At 37.9% G+C, this 20992-nt stretch overlaps 1 protein-coding gene across 1 annotated transcript in view; it reads right to left on the bottom strand.

Annotated features, from left to right (window-relative positions):
* LOC148955306 (uncharacterized) overlaps positions 1–20992 on the bottom strand; it is a 162474-nt gene that overhangs the window by 90329 nt on the left and 51153 nt on the right. Inside the window, exon 3 of the mRNA XM_089101403.1 lies at positions 14904–15016. Coding sequence (XP_088957529.1) covers positions 14904–15016 — 113 coding nt within the window. The remainder of the gene's footprint in view (positions 1–14903; positions 15017–20992) is intronic.

Here is a 20992-nt window from a genome sequence, read left to right as displayed (position 1 = left end):
TTAACCTAACTTCCCTTCTTCTGGCGTGGTCACTATAACACGTAAGCACCACCGCTTCTAAAGTAATATCAATAAAACAAAATCAATACCATTAGATTCCTCACTTCATGCTCTTTCCAAATATTAGTTGCTTTTCCCATAGTGCTTTCCACCACCCCGATGGTCCCGGATATAGTCCTAAATAGCATATTTATTCGTTGTTTTTCATATCGTGATAGGGCTACTACGTCAGGTTTTCTTTGCAAATCGGTTTGTTGCATTCTGGACTCAATGAAAAACATCTTTTCTGAGTCTCAGCGATGGCAATGGAAGTGTTGGATAAATATATTATTTATAAATGATTTGAAAATGTGGATATTCAATGAAAGGAAACATGATAAATTGAATAATATAAACATGTTGCATGTTATTAAGTAAAAACGACATTTGAACCCCCCCCCCCCCCTCAAACAGTTGTCTGACTCGTAAAAACGTAAATAAAATTGAATATAAACCAATTTTTGATGTGTTTTTTAACATTTTTTTAGTACCCCCCCCCCCCCCGAAAAATTATTTTTTACCCCCCTCCCCCGGAAAAAAATCCTGGATACGTCCCTGTATCCTAGGGCTATATATGTGGTCATCAGCGGAGGCAGGGTGATTTGCCAGAAAAGCTACCATTATATTGAAAAGAACATAAAATAAGGAATCAAACGGTACTGCTTTTGTTGTATTTCTTATAGAAGTGGTCAAGCACTAAAAGCTAATCGTTTTTTTTCAAAGGTATAGGACCAAAATTTTTCGGCCCAAGTCCAAATTTGATGTATTTTGCGAGTAAAGCAGTATAGAATACGTTCTCTCCAATAAAGGAGACGCAAATTTCTTGTTATATCCTTAGTCTAGAATCCGGTTCTTGAAAATTCCTTTGAAATATTAGTAACATAGTGACAGTAAATGTTGCCAAATTACATACTAAGCAAAATGCCAAGGTGAATGTTTTGTTTGCGAACCAGGAAATCATACTGAGCAGTCTTTTGTAATACAATATGCGTTCATCATCCACCTGTGCAGATGTGGAGGGTATACTGCTCGCACCCTCTTCGTTATCTCAAGAATCTAAAGATTTACTCTGATTTCCACTTTCTGTTTTCCACTTAGTTTACCTTCTTTTTAAAACTTCACTCTCATCTCACCCCGAATAAATTCTTGTGTAGCATAATTTCTAGACTCGCAGCACTGTTTCAAGTAATAACTACTTAATCGTAGCTGCATGTTTTTGTTTGTTTGTTTTTTTCTTTATTAATTTATAACATGTTTTATTCAATTAATTTACACAACTCTTCAACTTGCCTCACTCATATGACGATTGACATATCACGTCTTTCAGGCCTTCTTTGATATTTCATTAAAGAAGCTGAAGAAAATACCCTCCATTAGATTAAAAAAAAAACACATTTAGTCCCCCTCCTCTCACTAAATTTTCACGAATTGACGCCACTGGACTTAATAATAAGTTTTGTGTTCGGTTCATAGTCATGCAATTCTCCATTGCATCCCCCCCTTCCTGGAGAGGGGTTCTAGAACTTCAAGAGTATATAGTTAGGTCAAATGTTCCCAAATAGTTGCGAAAAGCCCTTAGGATCACAACCAACTAGTTTAGTTAAAAATATATACAGTCTGAAATTTATTTTTTACAACCTTGTTTATGAAAGTAAAAAGTTAACTACTGTTACTACTACTAACAACAACACGCTGCAGCACCAAACTACCTGAGGCCAACACAGTTACGCACCCTCCTCCTCCATTCCAATCTATCCAAAGTTTCTTTTTTTACACCCTCCCAGAAATTTCCCATTGCCCTTAAATCTTTCTTTATGGCATCCTCCCACCCCAACCGCGGACGAGCTGCTCTCCGTTTAGCCCTTGACGGTTGGCCAAAAAAGAAGAATCTTCTAAAATCTGTTATCCTTCATCAGCAGAGCGTGCCATAGCCATCTCAGCCTTTCTCTCGTTATAGCCCAAGAAAGCGGGATTGAACCACACTTTTCATACAGCCTACTGTTTGATATACGGTCAGTCAGCCGAGTACCCAGAACAATCCGTAGGTAATTTCTCTGGAAAACATCTAGCGAACCTTTATCCGTTTTGCGGAGCGGCCATGCTTAAGAACCATATTTGACCACTCTCATCACTGCAGCTTCCAACATTCTAATCTTGGTTTCCAGACTTATCTTCCTATTCTTAAAAAAAAAAAATTTTAACTGTGAAAAAACTCCCTGAACCTTGGCTATTCTACTTTTGGCATCTTCACTGCTCGTCTTTACTAGTAATACTATTAGTATTATTTCTTCACTTACCAAGGTAAGTGAAGCTATCCACTTGAACAATCTTTTCGTTACCCAACGTCACCTTTTCATCTTGACTTATTCCTAGCCTTAGCGGCTTAGTTGAAAAGTTAAGGCAAGTTAAAGATCTAAATGTAGAGAATTATAAAAATATCATGAAAACAGTCTCTATTCAAAATATTTTCTGTGCAAATACACAATAAAAAAAAATTCTTTGAAAGTGCACAGCGGTAGCGACATATTTTATAACTATTGAAAGACCTTGACGACATCGTATCCCTTCAATGTTAACATAAAGATTACACCGCCACAATTATCACTAACGCCACGATAATTCTCTAGGCACCTGTAGAGAATCAGAGGCAACGCTATAGCGTTGCCTATAGTAAAGGCCATACGGCTCCATAGTTTTATTATTTATTTTTTTCCCCAGAGGCACTTCATTAGGAACGGGTCGTCGTAAAAACTTCAAAGGAGGCTCATTCAATTGGAAATCGAGAGTTCTAGTGCCCTTTTTAAGGGTCAAAAGTTATTTGAAGGCAACGGAACCCCTTCTACGCCTACCATTTCCCTAAACACATCCAATCAAAATTTTGAGATAGCTATTTTGTTCTACGTAGTTGATTTCCAGATAGAAATTACGTTTTTGAGGAGGACACTCCCCCAGAGCCCTCAGGGCAAGGGTTGTAAGGTATGCCCTGGGGGCATATAAGCTTTTTATAGAAGGCGTTGTCGTAGAAACTTCAAAAAGGGGTCATTCGATTGGAAATTCAAAGGGCTAGTGCCCTTTTTAATACTCAAAAGTGATTGGAGGGAAAATAACCCCCCTTTTCCCCAAACACATCCAATTAAAATTTTGAAATAGCCATTTTGTTCAACGTGGTTGAAAATTCTGGAAATTAGGTCTTTGAGGATAACAACCCCCCCCCCCCCACAGCCCTCAAGGCAAGGATTGTAAGTTATGCCCTTGGGGCATATAAGGTTTTTACTGAAAGTATCGTAGAAACTTCAAAAAGGGCTCATTCGATTGGCAATTTAAATGACCAGTGCCCTTTTTAATGGTCGAAAGTGATTGGAAGGCAACTAACACACCTTCCACGCCCGGCATTTCCCCAAACACATCCAATCAAAATTTTTAGATAGCCATTTTGTTCAGCGTAGTTGAAAGTTCTGGAAATTATATCTTTGAACATGACACCCCCCCCCCATGGTCTTCAGGGCAAGGGTCATTAGTTATGCCTTGGGGGCATATATGGTTTTTATGGAAGGAATGCTCGTATAAACTTCAGAGAGGGCTCATTTGAATGGAAATTGAAAGTTCTTGTTCATTTTTTAAGCGTCAAAAGATATTGGAGGGTAACCAGCCCCCCCCCACGCCCCTTTTTCCAAATGTATCCGATAAAAATTTTGAGATAGATGCTCGTATAAACTTTAAATAGGGCTCATTCAATTGGAAATCGCAAGTTTTAGTTCACTTTTTAAGAGTAAAAAAAGATTGGAGGGCACCTATCCCCCCCCCCCTCCATGCTCTTTTTTTCTCAAACCCATCTGATAAGCACTTTAAGATAGCCATGTTTTTAAATAGTTCAAAGACCATATAACGAAAACTCCGGGGTCGACACAGCCCCCCAGGGCCTGAAGGTAGGCGTTGTAAGTTATGCCCTGGGAGAATACATGGCTCTTGTGGAAGGGTTGCACATAAATACTTCAGAGAGGGCTAATTTGATTGGAAATTGAAAGTTCTAGTTCAGTTTATGAGAGTCATAAGAGATTGGAGGGCAACTAGCCCCTTCCCCCCCCCACGCCCCTTTTTTCCCGAATGCATCCGATAAAAATTTTGAGATAGCCATTAAGTTAAAAATTGTTCAAAAGTCAGATAACAAAAACTCAGGTGTCGAAACAGCCCCCCAGGGCCCGGGGGAAGGCGTTTTAAGTTATGACCTGGGGTAAGTAAGGGTCTTATGAAAGGGATACTTGTATAAACTTCAGAGGGGGCTCATTTGATTGGAAATTGAAAGTTTGTGTTCACTTTTTAAGAGTGAAAAGAGATCCAAGGGCAAAAAGCCCCCCAAACCCACGCATTCTTTCTCCAAACTCATCTGATGAAATATTTTGAGATAGAAATTTTGTTAAAAATAAAATAGTTCAAAGGCTGGATAAGAAAAACTCCGGTGTCAATACACCCCCCCAAGACTGGGGCGAAGGCGTTCTAGGTCATTACCTAAAGGCAGGTTTTGTTCTTATTGGAGGAATGCTCGTATAAACTTCACAGAGATCTCATTTGATTGGAAATTGAAAGTTCTATTTCAGTTTCTAAGAGTTAAGAGATTTAAGGGCAACTAGCCCCCCCCCATGTCCTTTTTTCCGTAAACCCATCCGCTAAAAATTTAGAGATAGCCGGTTTTTTAAAAGTCGTTCAAAAATTAGGTAACAAAAACTCCGATGTCAACACAACACCCCAGGGCCCAGGGGGTGGGCGTTGTAAGTGTTGCCCTGGGGGCGTGGATGGTTCTTATGAAAGGGATGTTCGTGCAAGACTTCAGAGAGGGCTCATTTGAGTGGAAATTGAAAGTTCTAGTTCACTTTTTAAGAGTCAAAAGATATCCGAGGGCAACTAGCCCCTCCCCCCAATCACCCTTTTTTCCCCAAGCCAATCTGATAAAATTTTTAAAATAGCCATTTAATTAAAAATAATTCAAAAGGTCAGATAAGAAAAACTCATGTGTCGACGCAACCCCCCATGGCCCGGAGGCAGGCGTTGTAAGTAATGCTCTGGGTGCATATATCGTTTTTATGGAAGAGACGCTTGTATACACTTTGGAGAGGGTTCATTTGATTGGAAATTGAAAGTTCTCGTTCACTTTTTAAGAGTCAAAAGAGATTGAAGGGCAACTAGCCCCCCCCCCCCCCTCCAAGCCCTAAATGCATCAGATACAAATTTTGAAATAGACATTTTGATAAAATAAGTTCAAAGTTCAGATAACAAAAACTCCGGTGTCGACACAGCCCCCCCAGGGCCCGAGGGTAGGCGTTGTAAGTTATGCCCTGGGGGCATGTATGGTTGTTACGGAAGGAATGCTCGTGTAAACTTCAGAGGTCTCATTTGATTGGAAATAGAAAGCTGTAATTCACTTTCTAAGAGTGAAAAGTGATCGGAGGGCAGCAAGCCTCCCCCCAAACTCCATTTATTTTTTCCCCAGATGCACTTCATATAGAAGGGGTCGTTGCATAAACTTCAGAGGGGGCTCATTTCAAAAGGGGCAAACTATTTTCACTTTGATGAAGATTTGATTTTTTTTAAAGTTTGATTTTGAAATAAGGAATTTTTAAAAACTTGGAACTTTTTGCAATCAAAAACGAACAAAATTAATTTAAAAAAAAAACTTTCCAAAAAATAAATTTTTCAAATAAAATTAAAGGACATTTTAAACTTAAGCTAAGCAGATACAAATACCTGTTAAAATTCAAACTCAAAACGACCAGAAATTACTATTAAAGAATAAATGAAACCCAAAACGAACAGAAATTAAATAAAAAATCATAGGAAAAAACATACAACAAGTAATAATATAAATGAATAAATAGATCTTAAAACGATTAATGCTTAAATTGAATATGAAAATCAAGCTTAAAACGAAAAAAAATATTTTGCTATTGAAGCTTAAATGAAAATCAAAACGAACAGAAATTAAATAAACAACCAATGCAAACAAGAATACAATAGATGTTAATGTAAATAAAAAACTACATTTTAAAGCAAGTGAAACTTGAATTGAATTTGCAAATCAAGCTTGAAACGAACAAAAATCACTACAAACAGGAGATCTGGTATCGCCGCCTTCTCTAACTGTAAAAGTTTAAAACTTACTGCGTCATTGGCGCTTTACTGAAAACCAATTTTATTACAAACATTTTCTTTTGTACTTAATATTGAAAATAAACATTAAAACTATAGTAAAATTTTGAACTAATGGGCTTTCAGATCAGCTTTCAGCAATTAATATCATTATACATTAAATATTCAGTTTAATTTATTAGTGCTTTCTAAAGTTGCTCAAGACGAATATAGTTTCACTACAAACAAGAGTTTGGATACTGCCCCCTTTCTTAACTGTAAGTAAAAACCAAAAGCCTACTGCGTCATTGGCACTTCACTGAAAACAAATTATATCACAAATATCTTCTTTTACAGCTCTTACAGCATTGAGAATAAAAATAAAATTAGAGTGAAATAAATTTTTGAATTGAGGGATCTTGCAACAACAAATATCATTACATATAAAATATTCAGTTTGATGTTGTTTATACTTTCCAAGACTGTTCAAGACGCATATAGTTTTGATTTGCTTGATAGCTTGATTTTCATATTCAATTTAAGCAATACTCGCTTTAAGATCTATTTATTCATTTATATTATTACTTGTTGTATGTTTTTTCCTATGATTGTTTATTTAATTTCTGTTCGTTTTGGGTTTCATTTATTCTTTAATAGTAATTTTTGGTCGTTTTGAGTTTGAATTTTAACAGGTATTTTTGTCTGCTGAGCTTAAGTTTAAAATTGCCTTTACTTTTCTTTGAAAAACTTATTTTCCGTAAAGTTTTTTTTAATTAATTTTTAAGAAATGACCACTTTCCGCATTCATTTTAATCTTTCAAACTTCACTTTTCTGGGTAGCGGGAATTTTTTTTACAGCTTGTTTGGAGATACAGATATTTTTATTTATTTTCTGCTTGGTAAAGCAGAAATCTTCGCCCTTGATTCGAAATAAGTATACGTATATTTAAATACCGTATTTAAAACAATTTCGAGACATTTATACGTAATAGATTATTACTTCTCGTCTAGAGATCGGTTACTGAGATCAAAACACCACATCTTCTTTTTACGTGCGCGAAATTTCAGCTCGATCGGAAATATTTCTTACCAGACTTTACAAAAAAAGACGAACTTAAATGAGAGTTTAAGAAAGAATCGCGTCATCAAGACACGGCTATTAGGACAGCTGATTTTCAAGCGATTTGATTTATTTAAAAAAATTATTGACCAAATCTAACTAAAAGCCTTACTGCGTTTGATTATTAAGCAGTAGTTGATTTTCAGCTATTTTGCGCAAGTGGATTTCCGAAATTGAATTTGAAAAATTTCCTTTTTAAGAAACGGAATGTGGCGACGATAGTCGTCGCAATGGCTTGAAGTATCCTTGTCTACACTGAATGTTAAAAATTTGAACCTGCCGGAGCTACCCTAGATATCAGGGGGCTGCGATTCCCTGCTCTCTATACTACCATTTAACTTGTGTCTTCAGAATGGTACTTATGTTTTATAGCGACCACACGAAGTGAAGTTAGGTTAATCCCAATGAAATATACCAAAATATGATGAAAATATAATACTTTGGTAACATAATTAGGGAAAATAAAACAGATAATTATGGAAAGCAGGCCGGCCAGAACGCATTATGTTAAATACCTAGCCACCTCTATATATTTAATCAAGATATGCCTGCAGAGTTACCGTTTATCTCGCTCAGGCTAAGCTGGTTACCTCCGAGTGGACATAGAAAACCGGTTTCATCACGGATCAAGAACAAAGTGTGGTCGCTATAACAAGTAAGTACCAAACGGAATAATCGATTTGTTAAATTTCGAAAATTGGGTTCATGTCAGTAGAATGGTTCTTCCTTCGACGTATTTTTTTTCATTAAAGCACAAATTAAATGTTATCGTAACGAGCTGTGGCTCGTGGATCGTAGCCGTCTAATATCCAGGTTAATTTCTGCAGGTTTTATGTTTAAACTTCTTTAGCAGCGATTTTTACTTTCTTCAGAAAATAAGTTTTCCAATTTAAATAAATTACAACAAAAGTGATTTCTTAAATATTATTCAAACATTAAATGCTATAACTTTCGCAACTATTTGGGGGCGTCTCTAACCTACATTCTCCCTATTCTCTATGGGTACTGGTCGGTTATTAGAAACACACCCAAGAAGTGAAGTTAGGTTAATCCTAACGAAATGTAACAAAACAAGATGATAAAATAATGCTTTAGGAAAAAATTATGGAACCTAACCCAACCTACCCCCATCCCCCCTAATGCGCAAATATATAGCCCAAATTATGCAATTCCAATGCATTCTGTCAGTCCAAAGCATTGTATCTTCCGTCACTTGTTTTTGTAGCTATTAAACCGGTTTTCTGAGATGTAACGTAGGCGTAATTCTTGAATGTGTTTCCAATAACCGACATGTACCTACCCCTGCGACTTCTATGAAATTGTTGAAGCCATTGTATCATGACGACTACTTCCCTTGTATTTGTTTAATTTTTATTGCCAGGCACCATATCGGGTTCTAGCACTTGTCACAATCATAGTTACAATCATATTTTTCATACGTATTTGTTCTGGCAAAACAGATCGTGTCAGAACTTATCTTTCCATTTCCAGTTGAATTGCGCTATTAAATATTTACAAATACTTGTTTTCCTTTGGCTTCACCGCCAAGAAGTTTTTACGCGAAACCTGTCAAAACATTTTTACCTTAAAAGGACAAGCATTCAAAAATGGGTCTAACGCTTACGTAAATTTTATTTTTCACACAACCCCCTAGGGGCTAGGCGTTGTAAGTGTTGTCCTGGGGGCGTGTATGGTTCCTATGAAAGGGATGCTCGTATAAACTTCAGAGAGGGCTCATTTGATTGGAAATTGAAAGTTCTGGTTCACTTTTTAATAGTCAAAAGATATCCGAGGGCGACTAGCCCCCCCCCCAACCAGCCTTTTTTCCCCAAGCAAATCCGATAAAATTTTAAAAATAGCCATTTCATTAAAAATAATTCAAAGGTAAGATAAGAAAAACTCCTGTGTCGACGCAACCCCCCATGGCCCGGAGGCAGGCGTTGTAAGTAATGCTCTGGGGGTATATATGGTTTTTATGGAAGGGATACTCGTATAAACTTCGGAGAGGATTCATTTGAATGGAAATTGAAAGTTCTCGTTCATGTTTTAAGAGTCAACAGAGATCGGAGGGCAACTAGCCCCCCCCCCCCCCTCCACGCCCTAAATGCATCAGATAAAAATCTTGAGATAGACATGTTGATAAAATAATTTCAAAGTTCAGATAACAAAAACTCCGGTGGCGACACAGCGCCCCAGGGCCCGAGGGGAGGCGCTGTAAGTTATGCCCTGGGGGCATATATGGTTGTTATGGAGGGAATGCTCGTACAAACTTCATAGAGGGCTCATTTGATTGGAAACTGAAAGTTCTCATTCACTTTTTAAGAGTAAAAAATGATCGGAGGGCAGCTAGCCTCCCCCCAAACTCCATTTATTTTTTTCCCAGATGCACTTCTTATAGAAGGGGTCGTCGTATAAACTTCAAAGGGAGCTCATTTCAAAGGGGGCAAAGTTTTTTCACTTTGATGAAGATTTGATTTTTTTTTTTTAAAGTTTGATTTTGAAATAAGGTATTTTTAAAAACTTGAAACTTTTTTCAATCAAAAACGAACAAAAATTAATTAAAAAAAAAAAATTTCCGAAAAATAAGTTTTTCAAAGAAAAGTAAAGGACATTTTAAACTTAAGCTCAGCAGACAAAAATACCTGTTAAAATTAAAACTTAAAACCACCAGAAATTACTATTAAAGAATAAATGAAACCCAAAACGAACAGAAATTAAATAAACAATCATAGGAAAAATCATACAACAAGTAATAATATACATGAATAAATAGATCTTAAAGCTAGTAATGCTTAAATTGAATATGAAAATCAAGCTTGTTTCTTAAAAAAAGAATGGTACTTAAGTGTTATAGCGACCACACGAAGTGAAGTTAGTAAGAAGTGAAGTTAGGTTAATCCTAATGAAATATATCAAAATATGATGAAAATATAATACTTTGGTAACATAATTAGGGAAAATAAAACAGATAATTATGGAAAGCAGGCAACCCAGAGCGCATTATGTTAAATACCTAACCACCTCTATATATTAAATATTTAATTAAAATATGCCTGCAGAGTTACCGTTTATCTCGCTAAGGCTAAGCTGGTTACCTCCGAGTGGACACAAAAAACCGATATCATAACCTAAGCATAATTCTTGAATGTGTTTCCAATAACCGACAAGTACCTATCCCTGCTACTTCTATGAAATTGTTGAAGCCATTGTATCATGACGACTACTTCCCTAGTATTTGTTTAATTTTTATTGCCAGGCACCATATCGGGCTCTAGCACTTGTCACAATCATAGTTATAATCATATTTCTCATATGTATTTGTTCTAGCAAAAAAGATCGTGTCAGAACTTATCTTTCCATTTCCAGTTGAATTACGCTCTTAAATATTTACAAATACTTGTTGTCCTTTGGCTTCATCGTCAAGAAGTTTTTACGCGAAACCTGTCAAAGCATTTTTGCCTTAGAAGGACAAGCATTCAAAAATGGGTCTAAGGCTTACGTAAAATTTGTTTTTCATTATGCCAAAGATCTAAAATAAAAAGTAAATTTGAATGTTTTTTCGGAAGATTTTTTTTTATTAAAAACAAATTCTTGGTGTAGGCTAATGTCTATTATTTTATTGATTGAAAGAAAACTCAAGTGTTTAGATTCTTAAATAAACTAATAAACAGATTTACGCTGCCTGGGCAATATCAATCTTCGCCATCAAAAATATTATGGGAGAAACGCTCTGCTCTTTTTTTTACCCTCAGTTGAATGCTGTAGTTTTAAAACTTTGAGAATAGTACGTCACAAGATCTTTTTTTGTCCCCTCCCTGAAAAAAATTGCAAAGCTCCTTGAAGGTGATCTCAGACCATGTTATTTCTGCTTAAAACCAACTTTATTCTCTATTTTCTGACATTCAATCAGAGATCTTACTTCATAATGCGCCGCATATGCAAGCTAAAGCTGTGCTTTTTCCAAAAACATAAAACGTCGTCGCATTAATAGTGATCCGTAAAAATATGGCTTATACAAGCTAAGACTATTTTCCTTTCCCTCAAAACATAGCACCTATTATTTGTTTCCAGTGTACTTGATGGTAGCAGCAATCTTGCTGTGAGGCCTTTACCAAGTGATCGAATCATAAGCACTTTACTGACATCTCCGAAATTATGTAATTGTGTTACTTATTATATTTGATCGCTAAGTACACAACAGCAAGAAGACAAATTTTCCTGGCCATTCAAAATAGAGGCCCGAGCAGTTCAAATATAAACCACGTAATTGCATCTTCTTCTTCCCTCACTTTGAATGTGCGCGTCCATGATGACAAAATTGACGACGGTCATCTTCCTATCTCCTGCACGTTATCTAGTTCCTGTTTTGCACAGTCCTTTTCCGCTCACACCCACCAGAAATAGTAGAGTAGGCTAAATTGGAAACGTGTGAACGCTCAATCATATTTGACTACTCTTTGTGCACTGCTGTCGGTTATCAAGGTCCCGTACCAGCAGCTACAAACCTCAGCCCCTTGCCCAAATGCAAGAAAGCTCTTGAACGATTGTTACGCCGACGTAGTGCGTTGTCTCAGATTTTCAGCGATCACCACTGTTCCCACGGAAAAGATCCGAATTGGGACTCGAAAACCCGTATGGAACTTGTGTCTTGAAGTTAAACGGCTAAGAATTCGTCCAGGTTCTGGCTACGCATGTGGGTTGAATTTTATCGACCGAACGTAGGACAAGTATATGCTATAAAACAGAAAACCAAACCTGAGTATAAATCATTGTTACCCCAAGCTTTTCTCAACGGCCATGATGCTCCAAGGGACAAAAAATCATGGTCAAATGTTATCAACAGTGCGAAATGTATTCTCAAGATTTCTTAAAGTTTGAAGATTTCTGGTTCTATGTTACATTGTAAGCATGTGTTGTCTGCGCGTAATCAGCAGATTCGTGATTTTTTCGCTCGAAAAATTTCACAAAGTGCTGTTTTCTCTGTTTCGACGAGCCAGATTATCCTAGCTCTAGAAAGCATGAAGAAATCTGACAGTTGGGATCAAGATGGTCTTTCTTATAGTTTTTTTTTAAGTATGATTGTTCATTACTTGTCACATATTTAGTTACTTATTCAAATGTGTCTTGCAATCATTGATGCCTGATAGTTTCCTTAGCGGCCCTGTAACGTCTATACCCAAAACAGGCGAAGACCTGAATGATGGAGGATGCGGTGAAAGAGAAATGTCCTTTATATCTTTGTGCGTTAGGCATTTCCGGCACTTTCGACAAAGTAGTTTATTCTCAAGCTGTATTTCAGCTCTTCCGCGAGGGAACAAATTGGTCTGTAGCTTCGGTGCTTAATTCTTGGTATACTAATATGTCTGTTAGAGCTAAATGGTCAAACAAGGTATCTGAGGACATCGAGGGTCTAAAAGGCGTTTGCCAAGGTAGTATCCTATCACTATATTTTCAAATGTGTTCTTGCCAGATGTGTGCGTCCTCTCCTCACTTTTCTCTTTTATAAAAAGACCAACATGAGTTTCATCAATTACATCGATGAGGTGCTTCTCGTGAGCCGAACTCGGGGGCAGTTTTCAGTGAAAACAGAAGAGCCCTGGCGTAGCTATATTTAGGTTACTACTCCCCGACAATGCTTTTCTCATTGGTTTTCACTACATCCTGTGGAAAAAGACGAGAAATTACAAAGTCTAGGTTACTTTAGGCACTATAAGTACTTAAAGCACCTCCCTCGGTCATACCGCGACGGGAAGATTGCCGGCAAGTGTTTGCCGCCAGCTACCCAGACACAGCTAGCTGAACTCGCGTTTAACCTAGCATTGGAGACGCGAGACCATTTGGGTCCATACAACCCACTTCAGACACTTTATTTAAGTTCGCTGTCCATTGTGTGTTTTTTGTGGTTATTTCCATTTTCTTTTTGTCGTGTTTATTTTTGCTTTTTTCGTTTCTGTATTGTATTCTGTATTTGCTTCGTTGCATTCGCGAGTAAAAAAAAAATTATTCTTTCATTCAAATGTGTCATAAAAATCAATTAACATGATTGTTCATCAATTAACATAATTATCCATCCCTTTCCCCAAAAAATAAACAGCATTTAGGATTCTTGATTACAACTGACTCTCTGTGATAGAGGAGAAATCTCAAAATAATTAAATTCGTAGAACTGCTAGCGCCTGCCGTAAAGGTTAACGGTGTAAATATCTTGGGAGGACTGTACTTCGCTGTTGGTAACTGCAAACCGAATTTCAAGCGATTCTGGGCAACTTAGCGCGAAAGGTAGGTTGGGCTATATTGGCGTCAACGTTTTTCTCCTTCTCCGTATCACAATGGCCCAAGGCATTTGCCCCATGGATATCTAGCAGGTCTGGAAACTTTGGTACAAAGACCAAATAACTAAAAATCATTATTCTTATGTCTCATTGACCCATGGTACATGTCCCGCTATTTTCAGCCCCGTTGGTGAAAAAAGCCTTGCCCTTTCAGGGGTTATGGGTATACTTCGTGTCTGTAATCATGAAGGTTGAAAATCCATTCGTGTTAAATGACATGCATCATGTCCTCTTTTGTGCCAAAAATTTGGCAGGGGATATTAGAGGGGCACAGGACCTCTTCTGTTTTCCACAGATACAGCTCGAAAATCTGCTTGTGATTCTGGCTCAAACCAAGCCTAATATGCCTAACTTTCTGCTAAAACGATTGACGCTGAGGGTATTTAAGGGATCGTAGATCCATTCCAGTCCTTCAATCCTAACGGATTTGATACCCAGGCATGATATCTGGCTCAAACAAGTTGCGATATGCCTAACTTTCTGCTAAAAAACTGTCAGTAGGTGGATCGTTAGTCACAGAGTTACTCTTGTTCTCAATCATAGAGATATAAAATCTTGGAGTGATTCCGATGGAGATCTGGAAAGATGGATAGCTTAAAACCTCCTGTTTCAGTTTCTAGACCACGACACATCGATTGGATACCTTAGAATTTGCATTAACTTGCATTTTGACCCTTCTGTGATGTTTTGTGGCACAAAATGGCAGAAAACACCTTTTTCCTGTTGCACACTATCTTTTGTAACTCAGAAAGAGCACAAGATATGGTGATTTTCTTTGAGATGAGCCCTCTCCCTACATTCTACGACCACCATAGGATCGATACCATCATCCCAGGGGGCAAAAATAAGAAAGAAAAAGGAATAACATCAGTGGTTCTCATGCAAAAAGTATCAATTCTTCAAATGACAATTATTTGGGAATGGACATTTTTTTCAAACTCGTTTTCAAGCTTCCGGTTATTATGCGCCATGTTTGGCTCTTTACTCGGTTGCAGATAAGGCTACAACCACAGCAAAAGAAATTTGATAATAGAAAATGAATTAGCATCAACATTAGCATAAGAAATAATGACAGAAATAGAAAATATATTAGAAACTTTTATAAGAACTGGCACCCCTTTTGCTCGTAGCTTACAATGGAATTCCCTTAGTGAAGATACACTTCTGGTCATCCATCTAAACAAAAACGTCCCGAAGCAATGTAATAGGCCTCATTAATTAGGGTGTTCTGTTGAATAGGTTGCACAAGCCTTATTAATGAGTACCCAAACTATGTATAGTATCATTCTTACTGGTGAATCACGGTCACTGTTCTCGTATCCTGTGGTTTTCGTTCTTTGTGTAACGAGCTGGTACCTCTCTGGTTTTGGGGAAACTGTCCTCTGTAAGTCGTCTAGCATACAATCTAGAAAAAAAACAGCTAAGATACAGACACAACACGCTCAGCTTACAAATAAGTAGCATATAAGGAATTAACCAGTTAATTCCTGAAACTAACGCGTTTGCAAAGAAAAGTATGTTACCAATATTGGACTTGTTCAGTGGTATTAATTATTTTATGCCCAAAAAATTATTTCCAATAGTCACAACATATAGAATATCAAACAGTTCATGGTAACGAACTGTAACTAAGACGCGACTCGGCTCAATAGTAACCGAAACTCTAAAAAATGGAATTTTGACATCAAAACATATATCGAAAGAATTATATTCCAATTATATTAGATTCATTAAATGTACTGTTACTCATCAATACCTACAAACCTGAGAAAATTTGCCTGATTTAAAAACAAAGCCAGTGGTAATACCACAAAAAAGTCAAGGAATCTTAATGAAAATCGCACCATCAGATTCAGTATGTGCGAAAACCCTGCTGTAGAGGTTTCAAGCTCCCATCTGCAAAAATACGGAACTTTGCATTTTTTGCCAGAACAAAGATCACGGATGAGTGTTCATTTGTTTTTTTTTGTTTTTTTTTTTTTTTCAACGGGTGATCCTATCAAACTAGTAGTTCTAGAATATCAGGAGAGGGCTCATTCTAACCAAAATTAAAAGTTCTAGTGCCCTTTATAAGTGACCACAAGATTGGAGGGTAACTAGTCCCCTCCAAAACCCATTTTCCTCCAAAGATGTCTAATCAAAATTACGAGATAGCCATTTTGTTCAGCATAGATGATGAAAAGTCCAATAACTATGCATTTGGGATAACGCGGCACCCCACAGCCAATGGGGAAAGGGCTATAAGTTGCGAATTTTGTCAATAGTTTACGTAAAGTATTTGTTATTGGGAAGTATACAGACATTTTCACGGGCGGGGGGGGGGGGGGGGTTCTACTTTGGGGGTGGATTTTCCAAAGGGAGAATTTTCCCTGGGAAGGGAAGTTTTCGGGGGTGAGCTTTCCATGGAAAATTCTACACTCGAGAATTTGCCAGAAATCCTATACGAAATTCTTTTTATTTGTCTTACTTTCTCTTTGCCGATTCAATTTTACATGCTGAGATATTCTGAGGGAAATGTCCATATGAAATTTTCAGCGGGGTCAGAATTATCTGGATGATTTTTTCATTGGGGGGGGGGCTTTTTGCAGGAGAAATTCTCCGTGTGGGAATTTTACGCAGAAGCACCTATCCACAGAGGGGGGGGGCTGCCGGGAGAAAATTCCATGGAAAGGGGATTTGATTTTAAAAACCATCAGAAATCAAAGTCTGTGTCAAATGAAAGTCCGCTAAGCAGGATTTTTCAGGTGATGTCGTCCGGAAGGAAATTTCCGAGGGGAATTTTCAGAAAGTATGGAACCGTCCGGGGGGAATTTTGTGTCGGAGGAACTATCCATAGAGAATTTTGTCGTCAGGGGGAGTTAGATTTCCCGTCTTTTTCAATTGAAAGTAAGGAGTAACATACTTAAAACGAACAGACATTATTCCAAATATGAGGGGTGATTCCTCAGCCCTAGTTCTTTCCGCTAAAGTTTCGTTTTTTTTGTCACAATTCTTTAAGAAAAACTACTCAAATACAAGGGCCGTTGAATTTGAATGAGATGCATCTTTGAAGAAATTTAAGAGGTACTTATGTGGTTTAGTGACCACACTAAAGAAGTGAAGTTAGTTTAATCCCAATGAAATATACCAAAATATGATGAAAATATAATACTTTAGTAACAAAATTATTGAAAATACAACAAAGAATTATGGAAAGGAGGCCGCCCAGAACGCACTATATTAAATACCTAACCGAATTTAACCACCTCTATAGATTAAATATTCAACTAAACTATACCTGCATATCTTTTATCTCGCTCAGGCTAAGCTGATTATCTCAGAGTAGACACAGAAAACCGGTTTCATAACAAATCAATAACAAAGTGTAGTCGCTATAACACTCAAGTATCCTTAAAGATTTTAGCGTCAAGATCGAGGGTTGAGGAAGGGGCATCCTCACTCATATACTTACTTTCCGTTGAAAAATAAACTTGTTTTTTTAACTGTGCATAAGGATGCAAAGAGTAATCAAATAGTGAATGTAGGCTACATGAAAGGAAAACAAGTTATCTCAATTTTTAATGCATTCCGTTCTGCACCTGAAAACAAAATATCGTCGTTGTCACGCCTAAAGGTCGCTTCTGATGTTTTCGCACTTGTGAGGTAATTGCCAAAAAAACTTTTCTAAGCTGTTCTCGAAGGGAGGATCAGCAAAGTAATATAGATCTGGAGGATTGAAGTGTGATTGGACAGACATTGCTCAGCTGATCTTGTGTTTTTATGAGGGGGCACTCAAGGGCGCTAATTGGGGGGGGGGGCGGGGGGGGGTCATGCCCCCCCTTAGACTTTGAAAATTACCTTCTTATTTATATTTCACAGCTATTTTCTATTTTAGCTATGTGCTATATTAAACCAGCAACTGGTCCAATAAATACGACCAACAAACTGGTGCCCTAATTATATAATCTTGTTTTGAAATGTCTAAGAGCAAGCGCGTCTACACTATTTTATTTCCGAGTAGGGTTCATTCAAAACTAAGCTTCATGTGGTCAGTACCCGTTTTGTTATTGTTCTTGCGAAGAATTCGTTGTAAACTATGAGTTTTGTATATTGCCTTTTTTAGTAGCTAGGAAAGGAAATGTGTTCTAGGGTTTCAAGGGTGTTTTGGTCAGCAGGTTCTTGACGTTGTTGAATAGTTTATGGGATGACTAGTCCCAGTGGAGTGTATGGGACTGTCGTGAACAGGAAATGTGATTGGTTTATGGGGTTTCTAAGCGGGGTAGTTTCACCGTGGAGTATGGGAGTGATTTTCTAAGTGAGTTTTTACGTGTTTCTTCAGTTCTTCTCTTGCCGTGTCTGAGTGAAGTCCTTGTCTACTACTCGTTTAACTATGAGTAAAAAGCGACAACAAACTTTAGATTTTTTTTTCGGTGAAAATGCGGAAGAAAAATGAAGAAACTTAAGTGCAAGAAACTGGCAATAGTGTCAGCGCCCAAAGTCTCGGGTTAGTTGAGATAAATTCCCCCACCTGTGACAGAATTTCGGAAACAAGCGGAACAATAAATGGCTCAGATCAACATGAAAGTTCGGTCTACATCGCTGAACCCCTTGCGGGTTCCAATAGCAGTCGAAAAACTCTCTCAGATATCTCTAGGACGCGTCACGACAAACCAGCTCAACCTATTCTTGAGAGATATCCGGCTTCCACTTCTAACGGAAGGAAATTCATGTGCACATTACTATAAGATTTATGAATGGATTGAATACTCAAAAAACTTGAATTCCGTGTTTTGTTTTGCTTGCCGCCATTTTTCTATGGGGACTCTAAGGGCTGGAGAAACTGCTGGAAAAAGGGCTTTCATTGAGTCAGGATTGTGGAAAGACAGTTCTGCTCTATTAAAGAAACATAAATAATTTCTTAGACCACACTGCTTTTCCATTAAAAACAAAAAAAATTTTTTTAAACACGAAAAACGGGTTTTAATTTTCTAACAAGCAGTGAACTACAAAACATGATGGTTCTGAAAGACATAGGCATTGTATGTCAGCATGGACGGAATTTAAGATAATGAGTACTGATACTTCGAAATCTATAGCGAATGCCTTAATTCAATCCAGATCTCAAGAGGTTCAGGAAAATAGAGATCATGTGAAGTACATTTTTCGCGTTATTTGCTTTCTTGGCCGCCAGGGTCTTGCTTTGAGGGGTCATGACGAATCAGAAACATCTGCAAACCGGGGTAATTTGGTTGAATTGATGGAAGAAATGTCTAAAGGCGACGAAAAGCTGAAGGCCAAGTTACAGCGCCGATATGGTCACTATTGCAGTCATCAGTACCAAAATGACGCAGTTACACTGATAGGAAATGCCTTGCGCCAAGATATTATTTCAGAAGTAAAATCAGCTAATTACTTCGCTATTCTTGTCGACGAGACAAAAGACGTTTCTAGAAAAGAACAATTAGCGATCCTACTCAGGTACATATCAAATGGAAAAGTATTGGAGCGACCAATCGGCTGCTATCACATGCACAAATTAGACGTCGAGAGCTTATCCACCTCGATTTGTGAAACTATAGAAAAGCTTGGTGTAGATTCGATGCTGTGTATTGCCCAATGTTATGATGGCGCATCCGTTATGAGTGGGGAATTTAACGAAGTTCAGGCAAAGCTCAGGGGAAGGTGCCTCATGAAGTTTATGTACACTGTCACGCCCCCAGATTAAACTTGGTTTTGACTGACTGCTTAAAAAATATCGGGAAACTTCCTGAATTTTTCTCTGTGCTGCTAAGACTTTATACATTTATATCATGCAGCAATACTCGTTACAAGCTTTTTTATGAAATCTCAGCATATTAGCGGGTAAGCGGTCTGGGAGGTTGATAAGACTACCTACACTCGCTGGTTTTACACAGTCCGCTCTATTTTGAAAGTGAAGGCCAGATTTGATTGTATTGTTGCTGTGCTTGCCGCAGTCTCTGATAATTCCAACGGCGAGGCAGCGTGTGAAGCAAAAGGACTACTGGACAAAATCAACTCTGCCTCTTTTGTTTCAACTTTACCCATAATGGAAAAAGTATTAGTCATTGTAAATTGTTTATCAGAGCAACTTCAATCCGGAAGTTTGTTGATTTATAAGGCACTTGCACTGATTTCTGGGACATATGAGACACTCCAAAAGCTTAGAAATGATAACGAATGGAACAACTTAAGCAAAAACATATCTGAATTCTTAGCTTTAAACGATATCCAGGAATCGAAATCTCCACAATCTAAAACCAGTGCTCGAAGCAAGAGAAGTCAAGCCATTTCCATTCGTTTCAAAGACTTTCTTTCAAACTCAACAACCGGTAAACGCAATATCAGTCAGCCAGTTGAATCAGACTGTGGTAAACTTCTGTGCTTTGAGGTAATAGTTCGTTTCACGAGTGAGATGGACCAATGTTTCATGCAGAATATGCCTCTGCTTAACGCTTTATCAGCCTTCGACCCCTGAAGTTCCAATTTTCTCGAACTTTCGAAAGTGGAAAGAGTTATGTGTCATTATCAAGAGATTTTCGGTGTCGATGACCATGCCATAGAATCCCAGCTTTCTCTTGCAAAGCTGCATCTGTCAAAAAGTGATATTTCAAAAATGGATCTTCTTCGAGCTATCGAAATCTTATCCGACCTCCCGGTTGCCTATTCTGCAGTGCTAAAACTGATGAAGCTAGTTACTACTTTACCTGTGACCACTGCCAGTAATGAACTATTCTTCTCGGCATTAGGGCGTGTGAAAGACTATCTGCGATCGACGATGGGAAACGACAGACTCAGTGATCTCATGATAATGGCCGTTGAAAAAGAGGAGGTAAAGAAACTGGATTTGGATAGATTAGTCGACGATTTTGCCAAGCAGTGACCTCGTCGCTACCCCCTTTTTTTGGTTTGGTTGCTAAATTTTGTTATTTTTTTTGTTTCTTAATTTTTTTTAAAAATCGAAAAAAAATCCTTGCCCCCCCCCCCCTACATTTTCGTGAATTGGCGCCACTGGGGGCACTTACTTTCTGACATTTGGTGTACATCTCAGGATACTATGTGTGCTATAAGGTTTTACCACACTTGGCATGATCTCTACCACGAGTGGCACAGTTTTCACCATGCTTTTTTCACGTCATCTGGTATAAGTGATTTCTGTAGGTACCTCCTCCGGTTTTGGCAACTATTTCAGGGTACTGATGTATTATGCCAAATACAGTCGAGAAGTTTGCTGGATGTAAAATCTATAAAACCAGTTTCGTGGCCACAGAGGCAGACATTGGGTGACAGAATGCATCTGACTTGTATAATTTGAGCTATCCCTTGCCCAGTAGAGGGTGGAGGCTAGGTTACCTTACTTGTATAATATGTGCAAATATATAGG

The sequence above is a fragment of the Artemia sp. Qi Xiang Cuo genome, chromosome 2 (assembly GCF_049724085.1).
Source record: "Artemia sp. Qi Xiang Cuo chromosome 2, ASM4972408v1, whole genome shotgun sequence".
Taxonomy (NCBI): domain Eukaryota; kingdom Metazoa; phylum Arthropoda; class Branchiopoda; order Anostraca; family Artemiidae; genus Artemia; species Artemia sp. Qi Xiang Cuo.
This window is presented reverse-complemented; position numbering and strand designations above follow the sequence as displayed.